This window comes from Anomaloglossus baeobatrachus, chromosome 9, assembly GCF_048569485.1.
Source record: "Anomaloglossus baeobatrachus isolate aAnoBae1 chromosome 9, aAnoBae1.hap1, whole genome shotgun sequence".
NCBI classification, from domain to species: domain Eukaryota; kingdom Metazoa; phylum Chordata; class Amphibia; order Anura; family Aromobatidae; genus Anomaloglossus; species Anomaloglossus baeobatrachus.
Genome location: NC_134361.1, coordinates 34357052 through 34374498, shown reverse-complemented (window position 1 = coordinate 34374498; position 17447 = coordinate 34357052). Strand labels below are relative to the sequence as shown.

At 47.8% G+C, this 17447-nt stretch overlaps 1 protein-coding gene across 4 annotated transcripts in view; it reads left to right on the top strand.

Annotated features, from left to right (window-relative positions):
• Positions 1–17447, top strand: part of RYR1 (ryanodine receptor 1) — a 189101-nt gene that overhangs the window by 145855 nt on the left and 25799 nt on the right. For all 4 annotated transcript variants that reach the window (XM_075323525.1, XM_075323523.1, XM_075323524.1 and 1 more), the window contains 2 exons: positions 12795–12868; positions 15435–15452. In XM_075323525.1, coding sequence (XP_075179640.1) covers positions 12795–12868; positions 15435–15452 — 92 coding nt within the window. The remainder of the gene's footprint in view (positions 1–12794; positions 12869–15434; positions 15453–17447) is intronic.

Here is a 17447-nt window from a genome sequence, read left to right as displayed (position 1 = left end):
ACATTCCACCACCTCATTGGCTTCCGAAAGACAACTCTTACCAGTTCCAAGGGTCAAGACAATCTACATATTTTCTGTGTTTAGTGTTTCCTATACTTGTAACTTGTATAGTGTTTAGTGTTTCTTGTTACTTGCATTTAGTGTTTCTTTAAATTACTTGCAGCATTAGGATTCAACCACCACCTTTTTGGCTTCAAAAAGACAACACTTACTAGTTCCAAGGGCCAAGAGAATCTATAGATTTTCTGTGTTTAGTGTTTTTTGTACTTGAAGCATTTATAATGATTAGTGTTTCTTTTTACCTGTGTTTAGTGTTGCTTTAAACTACATGTACCATTCCTCCACCCACACCTAATTGGTTTTCAAAAGACAAACGCTTACTAGTTCCAAGGACCAAGACAATCTATAGATTTTCTGTGTTTAGTGTTTCTTGTACTTATAGCATTTGTAGTGTTTAATGCTTCGTGTTACCTCTGTTTAGTGTTTCTTTAAATACTTGTACAATTTCACCACTACCACCTTATTGGTTTCCAAAAAGACAACTCTTACAAGTTCCAAGGGCCAAGACAATCTATAGATTTTCTATGTTTAGTGTTTCTTGTACTTTTAGTATTTGTAGTGTTTCTTTTCTTTATCGTTCCTTTGGGAGACCCAGACCATGGGTGTTTAGCTTCTGCCTCCGGAGGACACACAAAGTACTACACTTAAAAGTGTAGCTCCTCCCTCTGAGCTTATACACCCCTTGGTGAGCCAGTCCCAGCCAGTTTATCGCTTTGTGTTCAGGAGGCATACATCCACACATGCATTCTCATGATTTTTTTTTCCTTGGAAGAGATTGAAGAAGTGCGGGTCCACGTCTGGACCCCCGGCATGTCCCTTCTCACCCCACTGTGTCGGCGGTGTTGTAAGGTTGATTTCCAAGGCTGGAGCCTTACATGCCGTGCTCCTTCACCATCCCTCCTGGGCTCTGGCTTGAAGTGGGAGCCAGCACTGTCTCCATGCCTGGCAGGAGACCGGTCTCCATCCACAGCCCCTTGAGGATTCTGCTGGACCGGAGCACTCATCCCCAGGGACCTGGCCCTGCGTCTCAGCAGCTAAGTACCTGAGATGTTTATGTGTTGGGGGTCCCTGTTCTTTATTGTATGGGGAGAGTATGCTGAATGTATTTATTTTGGCTTTTCCGGCGGGTTCTCTAGCCTTCGCCCGAGAACCGCGCCGATGGTGCCTGCGCGTCGGCCTCGCCGCTTAAATTTAGGCCCCGGCTTTGCCGGAGGCCTAGTTTCTGTTAACTACCCTCGCATGTCACTCATGCAGAGGGACAGGCACGGCTCCTCCCGGCGGCCGTCCTGCACAGGGGAGGGACACTCCCCACTGCTGGCCCTCCAGTTCCAGCTCTCCTACAGGAACGCCCCCAAGTCCCGCCCCCTCTCTTCGCTCCGGCGGCCATTTTCTTAGGCAGAGTTCACTCTGCGCTGGGCCTTTCTGCACTCTGCATCCCTGCTGAGGTGCTGTGCATTGGGGGTCCGGGCTTCGGGATCTGGAGGGCACACAACACCGCTTCCAGCGATCTGGTAAGCCACAGCCGGTCTCTGGTTGTGGACCTCTGTATATTCTCCCTGGGGTTCATTCTCTTGTAGAGTCCCCACTCCAGCCGCATGTCTCACACGAGGAGCAAGGCTCCAAAGCTTTATACTGTATGCGCTGCATGTAAGCTTCTGCTGCCTGAGCCGAGCACCTATCCACATTGTGATATCTGCTCTAACTTGGCGGTGCCACAGCCTGGAGTTTCAGGTCTCTCCGGCTGCCTCTGCACCTGTGGCTGAACCCCCGGCCTGGGTAGAGTCCTTCTCTAGGTTTATATCCCAGTCTTTTGCTGAGTCCATGGGACTTTTGTCCAGGACTTTGATGAATATGCATCAGCCCTCCTCACAGGGTGCCTCTAATGCTCTTGCTAAGGGTTCTTTAGGATCCCTATCCTCTGACCTCCGTCCATCGGAGCTCACAGAGGATTCATCATCAGGTCCCAGACCCCGTCCTCCTAAGAGAAGGTGCAGGGTTTCCTCCCCCTCCTCCTTCCGCGGCTCTGATTCAAGAGCTGACTCGCAAGATGAGGAGGATGCCCTTACTGGGGGCTCGGAGGCTAACTCCATGTACCCCATCGATCTTTCCGGGGGTGACTCAGATCTTAGTGACTTGATTGCTTCTATTAATTCTGTACTGGATCTCAATCCGCCAGTATCAGAGGAGCAACCCTCTCTGGCAGAAAAGCACCAGTTTACCTCGCCTAAGAGAGTAAAGAGTGTGTTCTTTAACCACTCCAGTTTTCAGAGCGCTGTGACCAAACCCAGGGCCTGTCCTGACAAACGCTTTCCAAAGCGTGGTTCTGATGACCGTTTTCCCTTTCCACCTGAGGTGGTCAAGGAGTGGTCTCACTCTCCAAAGGTAGACCCCCCGGTGTCTAGGCTCTCAGCCCGGACCGTTGTGTCGGTGGCTGACGGCACCTCACTTAAGGATTCCACTGACCGGGGCGTGGCCTGAGCAGCATGTGAGGAAGACCTGTGTAGAGACAGCTCCTGCAAAAAACTCCTGTATAATCCTGTCCAGCTGGGGTTAAAGTTTGTTTTACTGCTTTCCTGGAGTGGTGACCTCTCCTAGACTGAGGGGGCTTCAAAGACCTGAGTGATATGACCAGAACTCGGGCTGATAAGAAGCGCAGGACACAGGCCACACTCATGGACGCTGGAGCTTCATGTGGGGGCAGGGCGTCTGATGCAATAGCTCGCCTCAGCAAGTTTGCACGAGATCAGCCTGAGATACCTGGAGCTGTTAAGCAGTGTGACCTCAGCGTGGAGGAGATCCCAGGACAAGAACTGATGGAGGAGGAAGAGCAGCAGGGAGCTGTGAGTATGTTGGCTGCTGCCAGTAATGTGGAGAAGAGGGACAACCTTAGAGCTGCAGATGAAAACACAGATCCTGGGAGAGCAGAGCCCACCCTCAGTGATGTGCTTGCAGCAGTAAATACCTGCAACAATATGCTAGCCACTTTGAACATACAGATGGGAGGAATTAAAATGGACATTTCATCTATCAGGCACGAGTTGCAGGGGGTCAATGTACGGGTGGGGGCCCTGGAAGACCGGGTCAGTGCCACAGAGGATAAGCTTCCCCCTCTGACTCGGGACCTTGGCAGAGCAATCCACAATATCTCATTGCTTAGGGCTAAGGTGGACGATCTAGAAAACAGATCCCGCAGAAGCAATCTCCGTTTGGTCGGGGTCCCAGAAAAGGCAGAAGGCAATAATCCAGTAGCTTTTTTTGAAATGTGGCTCCCCAAGACTTTGGGTATGGATCTGTTTTCTCCTTTCTTCACTATTGAGCGGGCACATAGGGTCCCCACTAGACCCCCACCACCAGGGGCACCCCCTCGTCCTATCCTCCTCAAGCTACTGCACTTCAGGGACAGGGACACTGCGCTCCGCAGAGCCCGGGAGATTAAGGATCTGGCTATTGACGGCCATAAGGTCTCACTGTACCCGGATTTTTCCACTGAAATCCAGCAGAGGAGAGCGCAATTTATTGATGTCAAAAAACGCCTGAGGCAGCTGCAGATCTCTTACTCAATGCTCTACCCTACCAGGCTGCGAGTGGTGGCGGATGGTGGGACAAAGTTTTTTGACACTCCAAAGGATGCAGCCGCATGGCTCGATACCAATGAAAAAGGACTGCGCAGAAATCACCGCTGAGGGTTATTGCGGATTCCTTGCTGTTGGACTTGCTGAGGTGAACGTGCTATGTTTCCCAGCTGGAACACTTATGGACGGTTGGCAGGAGCCACCCAGATAGGTTACTATGCAGTTGATGACTGTTCAGGAACTTAAACCGTTATGTGCTCTTAGGGTTATGTTTAGCCCCACTTCCCTCTGTTTGAGAGGAATGTCCTGGTTTACTGTGTATGTTTTTATGTTGTTTGACCTTTTTGTTTTATGCACCTGTTTGGTCTATGCTCATCTATGGGAACTGCTGCAGATGGGTCCGGAGGTCCCCGCTTGCTGCCCCCTGCTGTTACATATGTGCACTCACCCTTATGGCGAAGGAGGTTAATATAGTGGCCTGGAATGTGCGAGGATTGGGTGAAGCCACTAAAAGATGTGCAGTTTTTCTGTTTCTACAGCAGCTTAAGCCAGACATAATATTCTTATCAGAAACGCACTTGGTGAAGGAGCGGCTCCACTTGCTCCGCAAAAAATGGATAGCCCATGAGTATCACTCTGTATATACCACACATTCCAGGGGGGTGAGTGTCCTAGTACACAGGACAGTGCCGTTTGAGTGTCTTAAAGCTTCTGTGGATCAGGAGGGTAGATTTGTATGTCTTTACTGTGTCCTTCATAATGTGCGCTGTGTTCTAGTTGCAATTTATATTCCGCCGCCATACACAGGGGAACCATTGAAATGTATCCTCAATTTTGTTGCTTCCCTCCCTGAGGTCCCCACCCTATTAGTAGGAGACTATAATAATTACTTGCACCCGTATTGGGATAAGTTACATGCAGGGAATATCTCAGTGGGGGCGGCAGCTACATCCCTTGCCAGACTGATGGAGGAGGTGGGATATGTAGATATTTGGCGTATTAGAAACCCGCAGGTCCGGCAGTATTCATGCTATTCTAGTTCTCATCATTCACTGTCCCGGATTGACCTGGCCATTGGAAATGCTCAGCTGCTGCCTTGTGTAGCTTCAGTCACGTACCTGGCCAGGGGGGTGTCTGACCACTCCCCACTACAGGTCCGTCTAAGGCTTGGGGACCCAGACCGGCTGGCGGGGATACCTTGGCGGCTCAACCCTTTTTGGATACAACTGATAGGGGGCACTCTGACTGACACTATACGGGAATATTTTGTGACAAATGACGGTACGGCATCTAAACATATAGTGTGGGACGCAATGAAGGCGTATGTTCGTGGGACATATATTAGGGAAATTTGCACCCGAAAGGCGAAAACAAGAGAGCGCACTAAGTATCTGACGGACACTTTAGGTGATGCAGAACGACTTCTTATATCTAACCCTACAGATGATGCCAAGCGGGACTTAGAGAAGGCACAGAGAGCTCTGAGAGACCATATGACTTCCTTGGCCACTAACAAACGCTTTTTCCTTAAGCAGCGGTACTTTACGGAGGGGGAGAGTGTGGGACATCTCTTGGCTACAATTGCTAGGGCGCAGGAGGGATTGACCTATATCACCAAATTGAAACTTGACACTGGAGAGGAGGTGAGGGACAGCGGGAGGATTGTGGAGGTCATGCAACAGTATTACACCCAATTATACTCCTCTAAATCGCATTATGGGGATGAGGAACTGCGGGACTTTGTGGAGGAGATCACTCTCCCCAGTCTGTCAGATAGTGAGAGAGAATCCCTGAATAGAGATATAGACCTGGAGGAGCTGGAGGAGGCGCTCGGTCAAATCCAAAATGAAAAGGCCCCAGGTGCGGACGGACTCCCGGGGGAATTCTACAAATTATATACCCATCTGCTGCTGCCAAGACTCTTGGATGTGTTCAGAGATGCTGAGGAGAAGGGATCCCTCCCTGCATCCATGAGGGAGGCTATTATTGTTCTGATTTTAAAACCCGGGAAAGATCCGACCGCGCCTGACTCCTATCGCCCAATCTCGCTGCTTACATTAGATATTAAATTAATCGCTAAAATTCTAGCTAACAGATTGTCCCGGGTGATCACGTCAGTGATCCACGAGGATCAGACTGGATTCATCCCCAATAAATCTACTTCCATTAATTTGCGACGTTTATTCCTGGGGATACAGCTAAGTTCTGAGGGGAGAAACAAGGAGAGAGCAGTCCTGTCATTAGATGCAGCCAAAGCCTTTGACAGTATTGAATGGAATTTCCTATGGGTAGTTTTGGAGAAATTGGGTCTTGGCTCCAGATTTATTGGCTGGGTCAAATTGTTATATGCCTCTCCGCGGGCCAGGATTCGAGTTAATCGTTGTACCTCCTCGTCTTTTAATTTGGCCAGGGGCACGAGACAGGGCTGTCCTCTCTCTCCATTACTATTTGCAGCGGCAATTGGGCCATTGGCGGCTATGCTTCGTGCATCCGCTGGCGTAAAGGGGTTTGAGATAGGCGGTCTGGAGCATAAGGTTTCCCTCTATGCGGACGATTTGTTGCTGTATCTCAGGGAGGTGGGGACATCGGTGGGCCCAGCAATAAATATTATTATAGAATTTGGTAGGCGCTCGGGACTCCTAATAAACTGGAAGAAATCGGCCCTGCTCCCTATAGATCCACTCCCATCTAATTTTAGTACTCTGGGGCTGCCAATTCCGACGGTGGATAAATTTAAATACCTGGGGATTGTGGTTAGTGCCCGACCGCGTGATTACTACTCTCAAAATCTGGAACCAGTGCTGGCTCAGTTTAGGAACAAGATAGATGCCTGGTGTCGACTCCCACTGTCCCTTATTGGCCGTGCTAATCTACTTAAAATGGTACTGATGCCCAAACTTCTGTATCTTCTCCACAACGCCCCAATATGGATCCACTGGAAATTTTTCCGTAAAATCAACACTTTGTTTCGGGAACTCTTGTGGCAAAAGCAGCAGGCTAGAATCCGCCTTGAGACCCTGCAGAGAGGGAAGGAGGATGGGGGTCTGGCAGTCCCCAACCCGTGGGTTTATTATGTTGCGGCACAGATGCAGCACTTCAGGGGGTGGGGAAAGGATGAGGCATATGACGCTGGGGGCAAATTGGTGAGGGGCCTTGCAGAATGGGGACACCCAGTGGCTTTTTTGGACGCAGGTTACTCACCCAGAGGAGGAACATTATATCCAACATTATCATTGATGTACAAGGTGTGGGATAGAGGGAAGCAGTTGCTGGGAATATCAGGAATGACTGAGTACTGGCCCTTATGGCATAATCGTGGACTGGCGGAGCTGCAGAGACTCCCGGGTTGGAGAATGTGGGTGAGCAGGGGGGTGCATCAGGTGTCTCAGATTCTTCAGAATAATATACTTAAAAGATTTGACCAGCTTCAAGCTGAGTTTGGGATACCGCACAGTTCCTTTTACCAATACCTGCAGCTCCGTCATGCCTATGAGACACAGACACGTCGTATGGACATTAGGATAGAGCGGAATCACACTCTTACTGAATTGTTGACATCTGATCGCTCCTATGGTATTATTTCTAGGTTGTATACAGCGATGTTATCTAGACACCTCGACAAATTCCCTTTGCAGGCTAGAGAGAAGTGGGAGAGGGACCTAGGCCCTATGACAGAGGAACAGTGGGGTGAGGTCCTGTCTCAGACTCCAAGCCTTGCTGTATCTGAAGGCCAACGACTGTCGCAGCTATTCCTGTTACATAGAGTATATAGGACACCTAGTCTACTGCATAAGATGGGAGTTAGGATGGATGATCTGTGTCCTAGGTGCGGACAGGAAGGTGCGAATCTGATGCATATGATGTGGTCCTGTGGGAACATTGAAGATTACTGGAGGGCAGTACTAGATTTGGTTAGACAAGTTTTCAATATCCGTCTACAGCCAAGACCTATTATATGTATCCTGGGTCTACTGGAGGGGGGGGTGGACTTGAGCTCGCCGGTAATGGTCGGTATTACACGTCTCTTGTACCAGGCTAGGAAACTGTTGGCCTACCACTGGTTGGACCCAGCGCCTCCGGTCATCGGGGATTTTAGGGAAAGAGTAAACGCTATACTTCGACTGGAGAGAGGAATATACCTTAAAAGAAATGCATTGAAAAAGTTCTATAAGATCTGGGGGGCATGGTTGGATACCCCAGGCCTTCCCTCCTCGGCGTTACTGCAGGACAGTGCGAGCGACCAGGTCCTTCTCCTTCTGACCGGTTAACAAATTTCCTCAAATAGGGTGATATGCGTACTGCTGGAAGGTGTGTGCATGTATATGTGTGTGCATGTATATGTGTGTGCATGTATATGTGTGTGCATGTATATGTGTGTGCGTGCGTGCGTGCGTGTATGTATATGTATATGTGTATATATATATAATGTCATAATGATGCTGGGTAAGCTATACTATGGAGAATATATTGGGAAATAATATGCACTTTGAGACCCATATTGAAATGAGACGTGGACTGCGGGTGCATTGTTTATTATGTTATTTGTGTGGTTTTTCTTATTGACTAAAGGTTTTTTCCCTTTCTGTGATATTTCTATGGAGGGAATTATTTTATGTGTTGTATAATTTTGATGTTAAATAAAAATGAACCTGATTTAAAAAAAGGATTCCACTGACCGTCAGATTGACCTTCTGGCCAAATCTGTGTATGAAGCGGCGGGGGCCGCGTTTTCCCCGACTTTTGCAGCAGTGTGGGCTCTCAAAGCCATCTCTGCTTCTCTAGAGGAGATACATTCCCTCACCAAGGAATCTATGCCTGAGATGGTTGCCTTAACTTCTCAAGCTTCAGCTTTTTCATCTTATACCATGTCTGCCCTGCTAGAGGCTTCTCACCGCACTGCGGTGGCTTCGGCTAATTCCCTCGTTATCCGCAGGATCTTGTGGCTTCGAGAGTGGAAGGCTGATGCTTCTTCAAAGAAGTTCCTTGCTGGGCTCCCCTTTGCTGGTTCCCGGCTGTTCGGTGAACAGCTGGATGAAATTATTAAGGAAGCTACTGGCGGGAAGAGTACTTCCATGCCACAAACAAAGACCAGGAAACCCGCCCAGGGTAGGAATCAGTCGAGGTTTCGTTCCTTTCGTTCCTCCAACTGGTCGTCCTCTAAGCCCTCCGCCTCGTCCGCTAACTCAGCTAAGGACCAGAAATCCAACTGGCGCCCAAAAGCGCGTCCGCAGAAGACCGCAGGAGGTTCTGCCACTAAGGCAGCCTCCTCGTGACTCTCTGCCCGCTCCAGCAACGTCCTTAGTCGGTTGCAGGCTCTCCCACTTTGGCGACGCTTGGTTAAAACAAGTCTCCGATCAGTGGGTGAGAGATATCATTTCTCACAGCTACAGGATAGAATTCTCTTCCAGCCCGCCAAACAGATTTCTTCTCTCAACTCCCCCCTGCTCCAAGGCCGCCGCCTTCTCACAGGCCGTGGCATCCTTGCAGGCAAACGGAGTAATTGTACCAGTTCTCGCTCGGGAACGGTTCAGAGGTTTTTACTCAAACCTCTTCCTAGTTCCCAAAAAGGACGTTACCTTCCGGCCCATCCTGGATCTCAAGCTTCTCAACAAGCATGTTCGGGTGCGGCATTTTCGCATGGAGTCTCTGCGATCAGTCATTGCCTCAATGACCCAAGGGGATTTCCTGGCGTCCATCGACATCAGAGATGCCTATCTACATGTGCCAATTGCAGTTTCACACGTTTTGCAATAGGAGAGGATCATTTCCAATTCGTGGCTCTCCCCTTTGGCTTAGCCACGGCCCCTCGGGTATTCACCAAGGTCATGGCAGCAGTGATTGCGGTTCTGCACCTCCAGGGGTTGGCAGTGCTCCCTTACCTGGACGACCTTCTAGTCAAGGCTCCATCCAGCGCAGACTGTCAGCGGAGTGTCTCGCTCACTCTCGCCACTCTAGCCCAATTCGGGTGGCTTGTCAATCTTCACAAATCCACTCTGACTCCGACCCAGAGTCTCACGTACCTAGGGATGCAGTTCGAGACTTTGCCGGCACTTGTGAAGTTGCCCTTAATCAAACAGCAGTCACTCCAGCTAGTGGTGCGCTCTCTGCTGAGGCCTCGCCGTTATACCCTCAGGCGTCTGATGAAGGTGCTGGGTCAAATGGTGGCGTCCATGGAGGCTGTTCCCTTTGCTCAGTTCCATCTGCGCCCCCTGCAGCTAGACATTCTCCGCTGTTGGGACAAGCGGCCTTCCTCCTTACACAGGTTAGTGGCTCTGTCGCCACGGACCAGGAGCTCTCTTCAGTGGTGGCTTCGGCCCCTCTCCCTGTCCCAAGGGCGCTCCTTCCTGGCCCCGTCCTGGGTGATTCTCACCACGGATGCCAGTCCATCCGGCTGGGGAGCGGTATGTCTCCACCACAGAGCGCAGGGCACTTGGACTCCGTCCGAGTCAGCCCTTTCAATCAATGTGCTGGAAACCAGAGCCGTGCTTCTAGCTCTCCTAGCTTTTCACCACCTGTTGGCGGGCAGGCACATTCGAGTCCAGTCAGACAACGCGACAGCGGTTGCCTACATCAATCACCAAGGCGGGACACGCAGCCGCCTGGCAATGATGTAGGTACAATGCATCCTTCAATGGGCGGAGGACTCCAAGTCCACCATATCCGCAGTCCACATCCCAGGCGTGGAAAACTGGGAGGCAGATTATCTCAGCCGTCAATCCGTGAACGGTGGCGAGTGGTCCCTGCACTCGGCAGTGTTTCAGTCAATCTGCCGCAAATGGGGCACTCCGGACGTGGACCTAATGGCATCCCGTCACAACAACAAAGTTCCTGTTTACGTGGCTCGCTCCCACGATCCTCAGGCCTTCGCCGCGGACGCTCTGGTTCAAGACTGGTCCCAGTTTCGTCTGTCCTACGTGTTTCCCCCTCTAGCTCTCTTGCCCAGAGTCCTGCGCAAGATCAGAATGGAGGGCCGTCGAGTCATCCTCATTGCACCGGACTGGCCCATGCGAGCTTGGTATCCGGACCTGCTCCAACTGTCCGTAGAGATGCCGTGGCATCTCCCGGACCGTCCAGACCTACTCTCGCAAGGTCCGTTTTTCCGCCCGAATTCTGCAGCTCTCAAATTGACGGCGTGGCTCTTGAGTCCTGGATTTTGATGGCTTCTGGTATTCCTCCTGAAGTCATCTCCACTATGACTCGGGCCCGTAAGTCTTCCTCCGCTAAGATCTATCACAGGACTTGGAAAATTTTCCTGTCCTGGTGTCGCTCTACCAGCCATCTTCCTTGGCCATTCTCTTGCCGACCCTTCTGTCTTTTCTACAGTCCGGTCTGCAGCTAGGACTGTCCCTCAACTCTCTCAAGGGACAAGTCTCAGCTCTGTCAGTTCTGTTCCAGCGGCGTCTCGCTCGGCTGGCTCAGGTCCGCACCTTCATGCAAGGCGCGTCTCACATCATGCCGCCTTATCGGCGGCCCTTGGATCCCTGGGACCTTAACTTGGTCCTCACGGTATTGCAGAAACCCCCTTTTGAGCCTCTTAGGGAGGTTTCTTTGTATCGTCTTTCTCAGAAAGTGGCCTTTCTGGTTGCCATAACTTCTCTCAGGAGAGTCTCTGATTTGGATGCGCTCTCCACGGAGTCACCTTTTTTAGTTTTTCATCAAGACAAGGTGGTTCTCCGTCCGACTCCGGACTTTCTTCCTAAGGTGGTCTCTCCCTTCCACCTTAACCAGGACATTACCCTACCTTCCTTCTGTCCGGCCCCTGTGCATCGCTTTGAAAAAGCGCTGCATACTCTAGATCTGGTGCGTGCTCTCCGGATCTATGTGTCTCGCACCGCTGCGCTTAGGCGGTGCACCTCTCTTTTTGTGCTAACCACAGGTCGGCGCAAGGGCCTCCCTGCTTCTAAGCCGACCTTAGCCCGTTGGATTAGGTCGACCATTTCGGACGCCTACCAGAGTACTCAGGAGCCTCCCCCACCGGGGATCAAGGCACACTCGACCAGAGCTGTCGGTGCCTCTTGGGCTTTTAGGCACCAGGCTACGGCTCAACAAGTCTGTCAGGCTGCCACTTGGACTAGCCTGCATACCTTCTCGAAGCACTACCAAGTGCATGCTCATGCTTCGGCAGATGCGAGCTTGGGCAGACACATCCTTCAGGCGGCTGTCGCCCATTTGTGAAGTTAGGTTCTGCCTACTTCTTAGTTTTTCTGTTTATTCCCACCCAGGGACTGCTTTGGAACGTCCCAAGGTCTGGGTCTCCCAAAGGAACGATAAAGAAAAAGAGAATTTTGTTTACTTACCGTAAATTCTTTTTCTTATAGTTCCGTATTGGGAGACCCAGCACCCTCCCTGTTGCCTGTTGGCAATTTCTTGTTCCGCGTGTTATCACCGGCTGTTGTCATGGACAGAGTCTCCGGTTGTTCCTGCTCTTGCTCTGTTCTACTTGTGGGTGGCTATTCTCCTTCAGCTTTTGCACTAAACTGGCTGGGACTGGCTCACCAGGGGGTGTATAAGCTCAGAGGGAGGAGCTACACTTTTAAGTGTAGTACTTTGTGTGTCCTCCGGAGGCAGAAGCTAAAGACCCAAGGTCTGGGTCTCCCAATACGGAACTATAAGAAAAAAATTTACGGTAAGTAAACAAAATTCTCTTTTTTACCTGTGGTTAGTGTTTATTTAAACTACGTGTAGCATTAACATTCCACCACCCCTTTATTGGTTTCCAAAAGATAACACTTTCTAGTTCCAAGGACCAAGACAATCTAGATTTTCTGTGTTTAGCATTTCTTGTACTTATAGCATTTGTAGTGTTTAATGTTTCATGTTACTTGTGTTTAGTGTTGCTTTAAACTACTTGTAGCATTAGCCTTGGCCTTCCACCATCACCAGCATTTTTGGTTTTCAAAAGACAAGGCTTACTAGTTCCAAGGGCCAAGACAATCTACATATTTTCTGTGTTTAGTGTTTCTTGTTACTTGTAGCATTTACATTCCACCACCACCTTATTATAGCTATTTACTGAAGGGACATTCATATTAATGCCACACTTGTGTCTCCTAATGGAATATCTGAAACCAACTTTAAGTTCAGATCTTGTACTATGGCACAAAATAACCACAAATGATTATATATCCATACACACAAGTCATCTGTCCTCTTTTCATATAGCGTCCTGGACCTGAATGCTTTTGAGCGGCAAAACAAAGCAGAAGGACTCGGGATGGTAACAGAGGAGGGCACAAGTGAGTAATACACCATCATTAATCTGAGATATTATTGAGCTTTGCATTACCATATAAATCCAAAAATCTAAAAAAATCATACATTTTCTGTATATAATAGATTTTTTTTCTTGTTTGTTGGAAGTCATCGATCATCATAATGTGAAATTTGGTATTCAAAATAATATAAATGCTTGAAGGAACTCTCCATGCAGGATGGTGCTATGGCCAATGAGTTGGTCATGCATGACACCAGGACTCTCTCACTAGTGATCTATGAATCCTTATGTCATACTCCACCACAGCAAGTCCAATGGACCTCCTTTTTTTTTCGGAGCTTTCCTTTAATCCCGCTACACTACTCTGTGTCCACTATAACTTGTCAAATACTACTCTATATCGTAAAAGTAAATTTAGTGATTTTCTATTTACTTTTTTAACTTTTTGAGTTATTATTACAGCCATATAATTATTTGGCAAAATATCAAAAGTGGAACCAGATGTAAATACCGTACCTACACAAATGATTGTAAAATATCCGGATGATATATGTCAAATTTGGAATTTCAATATAACTAATTTCCATAACAATCTGTGTGTAAACCTGTCAGTAAGGGGTACTTTGCACGTCGCAACATCGCTAGCATCGGCTAGCGATGTCCAGCGCGATAGCACCCGCCCCCGTCGCACATGCGATATCTTGTGATTGCCGCTGTAGCGAACATTATCGCTACGGCAGCTTCACACGCACTTACCTGGTCGGCGACGTCGCGGTGACTGCCGAACAATCCCTCCTTCAAGGGGGAGGTGCGTTCAGCGTCACCGCGACGTCACTAAGCGGCTGGCCAATAGAAGCAGAGGGGCGGAGATGAGCGGGACATAACATCCCGCCCACCTTCCTCCTTCCGCTTTGCCGTCGGGACGCAGGTAAGTAGATGTTTGTCGTTACAGCGGCTTCACACACAGCGATGTGTGATGCTGCAGGAGCGACAAACAACATCGTACCTGCAGCAGGAGCGACATTATGAAAATTAACGATGTGACACAGATTAGCGATTTTTGACTGTTTCACGCTCGTTCATCGTCGCTCCTAGGACTTATACATTGCGATGTCGCTACCGGCGCCAGATGTGCGTCACAACAACCGTGACCCCGACAATATTTCGGTAGCCACCACAGGGTGATTTAAGTATTACAGGGCACACATTCAAAAAAATGGGTTGTCTGTGTAATGCTGGACAAGCATATACTCCATTACCAAGAGATGAAGATCCTTAATGTATGATCAACTGGGCAAACCTATCAAAACTGGTCACTTGTTTATAGAATAGGTGAGTATCATGCTTGGCTACCTTCTACCTCTTGGGATCAGTGGTGGTCCCAATCAACAGACCCTCAGCGATCAGTTAACGGTCCTGAAAATAGGCAATAAGTTCCCAAATTCAGAATAACCCTTTGATAGAGGAGGGCCCTTGAGGAGGGCCTGCAGAACCACCATAGAAGAAATGAAGTATTATACAGTGTGTTTTTAAATAAGAGAGTTTTCTGTGTAATCTTGGGAAGGCAAATCAGTGAGAGTGTGGATGTGATGCCTGCAGGGTCTACTCCCGTCCACCAGAGGGGTCTCTGCTCAGGCGGGATACAGTTCTCTGTCTGGCAGCAATCTCCACTTTCCCGATGTGCGGTGTATACAGTATATCATCAAAACTTAGCAGACAGTCTCTATACATTCTAGCACATTAGAGCCGACCACCACACATCTGCACGCAGCGTGTGTGTCCTGCACCCTGCTCTTTTTCCCAGCCTGAGCAGAGACCCCTCTAGTGGACAGGAATAGACATTACAGGCATCACATCCACACTCTCACAAGTCCTCTACAGTGACCATAAGATGAAGAGGACCTTTCTCTAGTGAAACATTATTCCCAACTGGGGAGTTTTCGCTTGTTAATAGGACAGGCAATAACTTGCTAATCATTTGGGGTTTGATGGCTGGGACCACCATTGATCCCAAAAGGTTAGGGCTAATCCCAAATATCCTTGACTATGTACTACCTTTCCCAGTTGGGAATGACCCTTTAACTGAGATTTCTTTTGTGAGATATATAAAAATTAGGTTTTCCAAAGTAGACAGTCCCTTTTAAGAAGTTATCTGAAGGTAGACAATCCAGTAGGTCATTCCATTGTGTTGTATATATCCATTCTCCTGAATTATGCACGGTTGTATCTGGGTACATCTGACACGTAAAGGTCTATATTGTGGATTTCATTAATATCAAGCCAATATAATATGTATCATGTCATCCATATCTAGCCAATGTTCTCCAAACCCCCTCGACCCTAACCACACCATCTTTACCCACAGGACATAATGTGTTCCATATGACAAACTGTGTTTCTTTCTCTCTCTCTCTGTCTGTTTTCGTTGTTGGGGGGTCGGGTGGGGATTGTTGTTATATTCTTGGCACCATCCAATTAATGAGTTTGAAATAATGTTAATCACATTTTCCTTCCTGTTCCCTGACATGGTTGTGTCCCCCTCCTTTTCCTGCCTGCCTCTTTCATTCCCTGACCTCCTTGGTTCCCAGTCATCAACCGTGAACAGGGTAAATGTTCATTTAAACCACGCTCCACCGATGCTTCAACTAACAGCTCATTGTCGTCCTCCTCCTCCTCTCCTTCTACTGACTGAACCCAAACTAAGAGAGGAATTTTTTTAGTTTTTTGATTCTTCACCCACTTATGCATCATAGTATTTTTTTTCTTTAATCCACTGCTTTTTGTATGCTTAGGAGTCCTGTGCAAGGACCATCCGTGTGATTGACAGCTGTATTTTTCATGTGCACATAATCAAAATGGCTGTCAATCACCAAGTAGGACCGCCCACTGGACTCCTAAGCATAGCAAGAGCACAATACAGCATAATTTGTACTGAATCTATCTCACAAAACGATATAGCAATCTGCTCAGCCACCTCTGATCTAGTACTGCTGGTGTAATATGACCAGTTCCCGATTAATATTTAGATATGTAACCGTCCTATTATGATTATGTATTAAGACAAGAGATTGGGATGGGTTGAGTTTTCTCCGTGAATTCCATCACCACTAATTCCCCTGCACCAAGATCCTCTCACTTTCCTTATTAACCAGTGACTAACAAAGCCTCAGGTGAGAGACTGAATAGTTTCCAGGTCATTGAAGCCTAGCACATCATATATTCAAAGGGTTTGTCCATTTTGTATAATCATTTTCGGGACAACCATCAATCACCTGCAATCACAAAGTGACAGCAAGTGTTTGGTTTCTTCACAGTGCCTCCGCTGGGGAAATAAGGCATTACACTGTTTATATGGAAAATCTATAAAATGGATGGACGTAGAAATGCTTTAGTTGGATGTTCTTCTTTCTTCCTAACAGTTTAGGGTATTAGGATATGGATTTAGGAAATTCTGTTGGACGTAGTTGGTCCTCCACAGCTTGAGATGCTTTAGTTAATGTTCTCCTTTCTTCCTAACAGAGTAGGGTATTAGGAAATGAATTTGGCAAATTTTGTTAAACGTAGTTGGTCCTCCACCGCTTGAGATGCTTTAATTGGCTGTTCTCCTTTCTAACAGATTAGGATATTAGGGAATGGATTTAGGAAATGTTGTTGGACGTAGTTGGTCCTCCACAGCTTGAGATGCTTTAGTTAGCTGTTCTCCTTTCTAACAGATGAGGTTATTAGGGAATGGATTTGGGAAATTTTGTTGGACATAGTTTGTCCTCCACCGCTTGAGATGCTTTAGTTAATGTTCTCCTTTCTTCCTAACAGATTAGGGTATTAGGGAATGGATTAGGGAAATTTTGTTGGACCTACTTGATCCTCCACAGCTTGAGATGCTTTAATTAGCTGTTCTCCTTTCTAACAGATTAGGATATTAGGGAATGGATTTGGGAAATTTTGTTGGACGTAGTTGGTCCTCCACCGCTTGAGATGCTTTAGTTAGATGTTCTCCTTTCTTCCTAACAGATTAGGGTATTAGGAAATGGATTTGGGAAATTTTGTCTTTCAAGGCTTTGCCAAATAGAAGGCCCATTATGTCTTCATATCTCTAGATTCTATCTTTTCACATTTTTAATAGGTAGATATATGGATCATCCAAGTGCATACACAATTAAACAGATTGGTGGCTGTTGTGGCAATCAAGCTAGTCCGCATCCTTCATAGACATGGTGACCCCACAAGGACACCTCAGCAAATTGAGCAAATGAGGGAGTACAAAGCATCCAAAATTGGAAAATAATTAGTATAGGGCCTTCTTATTCCAGATTTCGGAGTACATTAGATGGATTAGCAGTAGTAGTTAACCAAAATTAGATTTTGTTTTTAATGTGGAACCCTTAAGATTGCATTGGTACATTATATTGATATTTTTGGTATAAGACTTATATAACCATAGTTTTTATCATGAGGTGGGTACATTTTTTCTGAGTTTTTCCAAGGGCAGGTTTTTTGTGAGGTCTCCTGTCTCTTGACCTGGTAAATCTCTAACCGCATGAGCTCTGGATTTGCTGGTTTGTAGTGTATTGAGTTTGGGAATAACTTTGACTCTCCGAGTG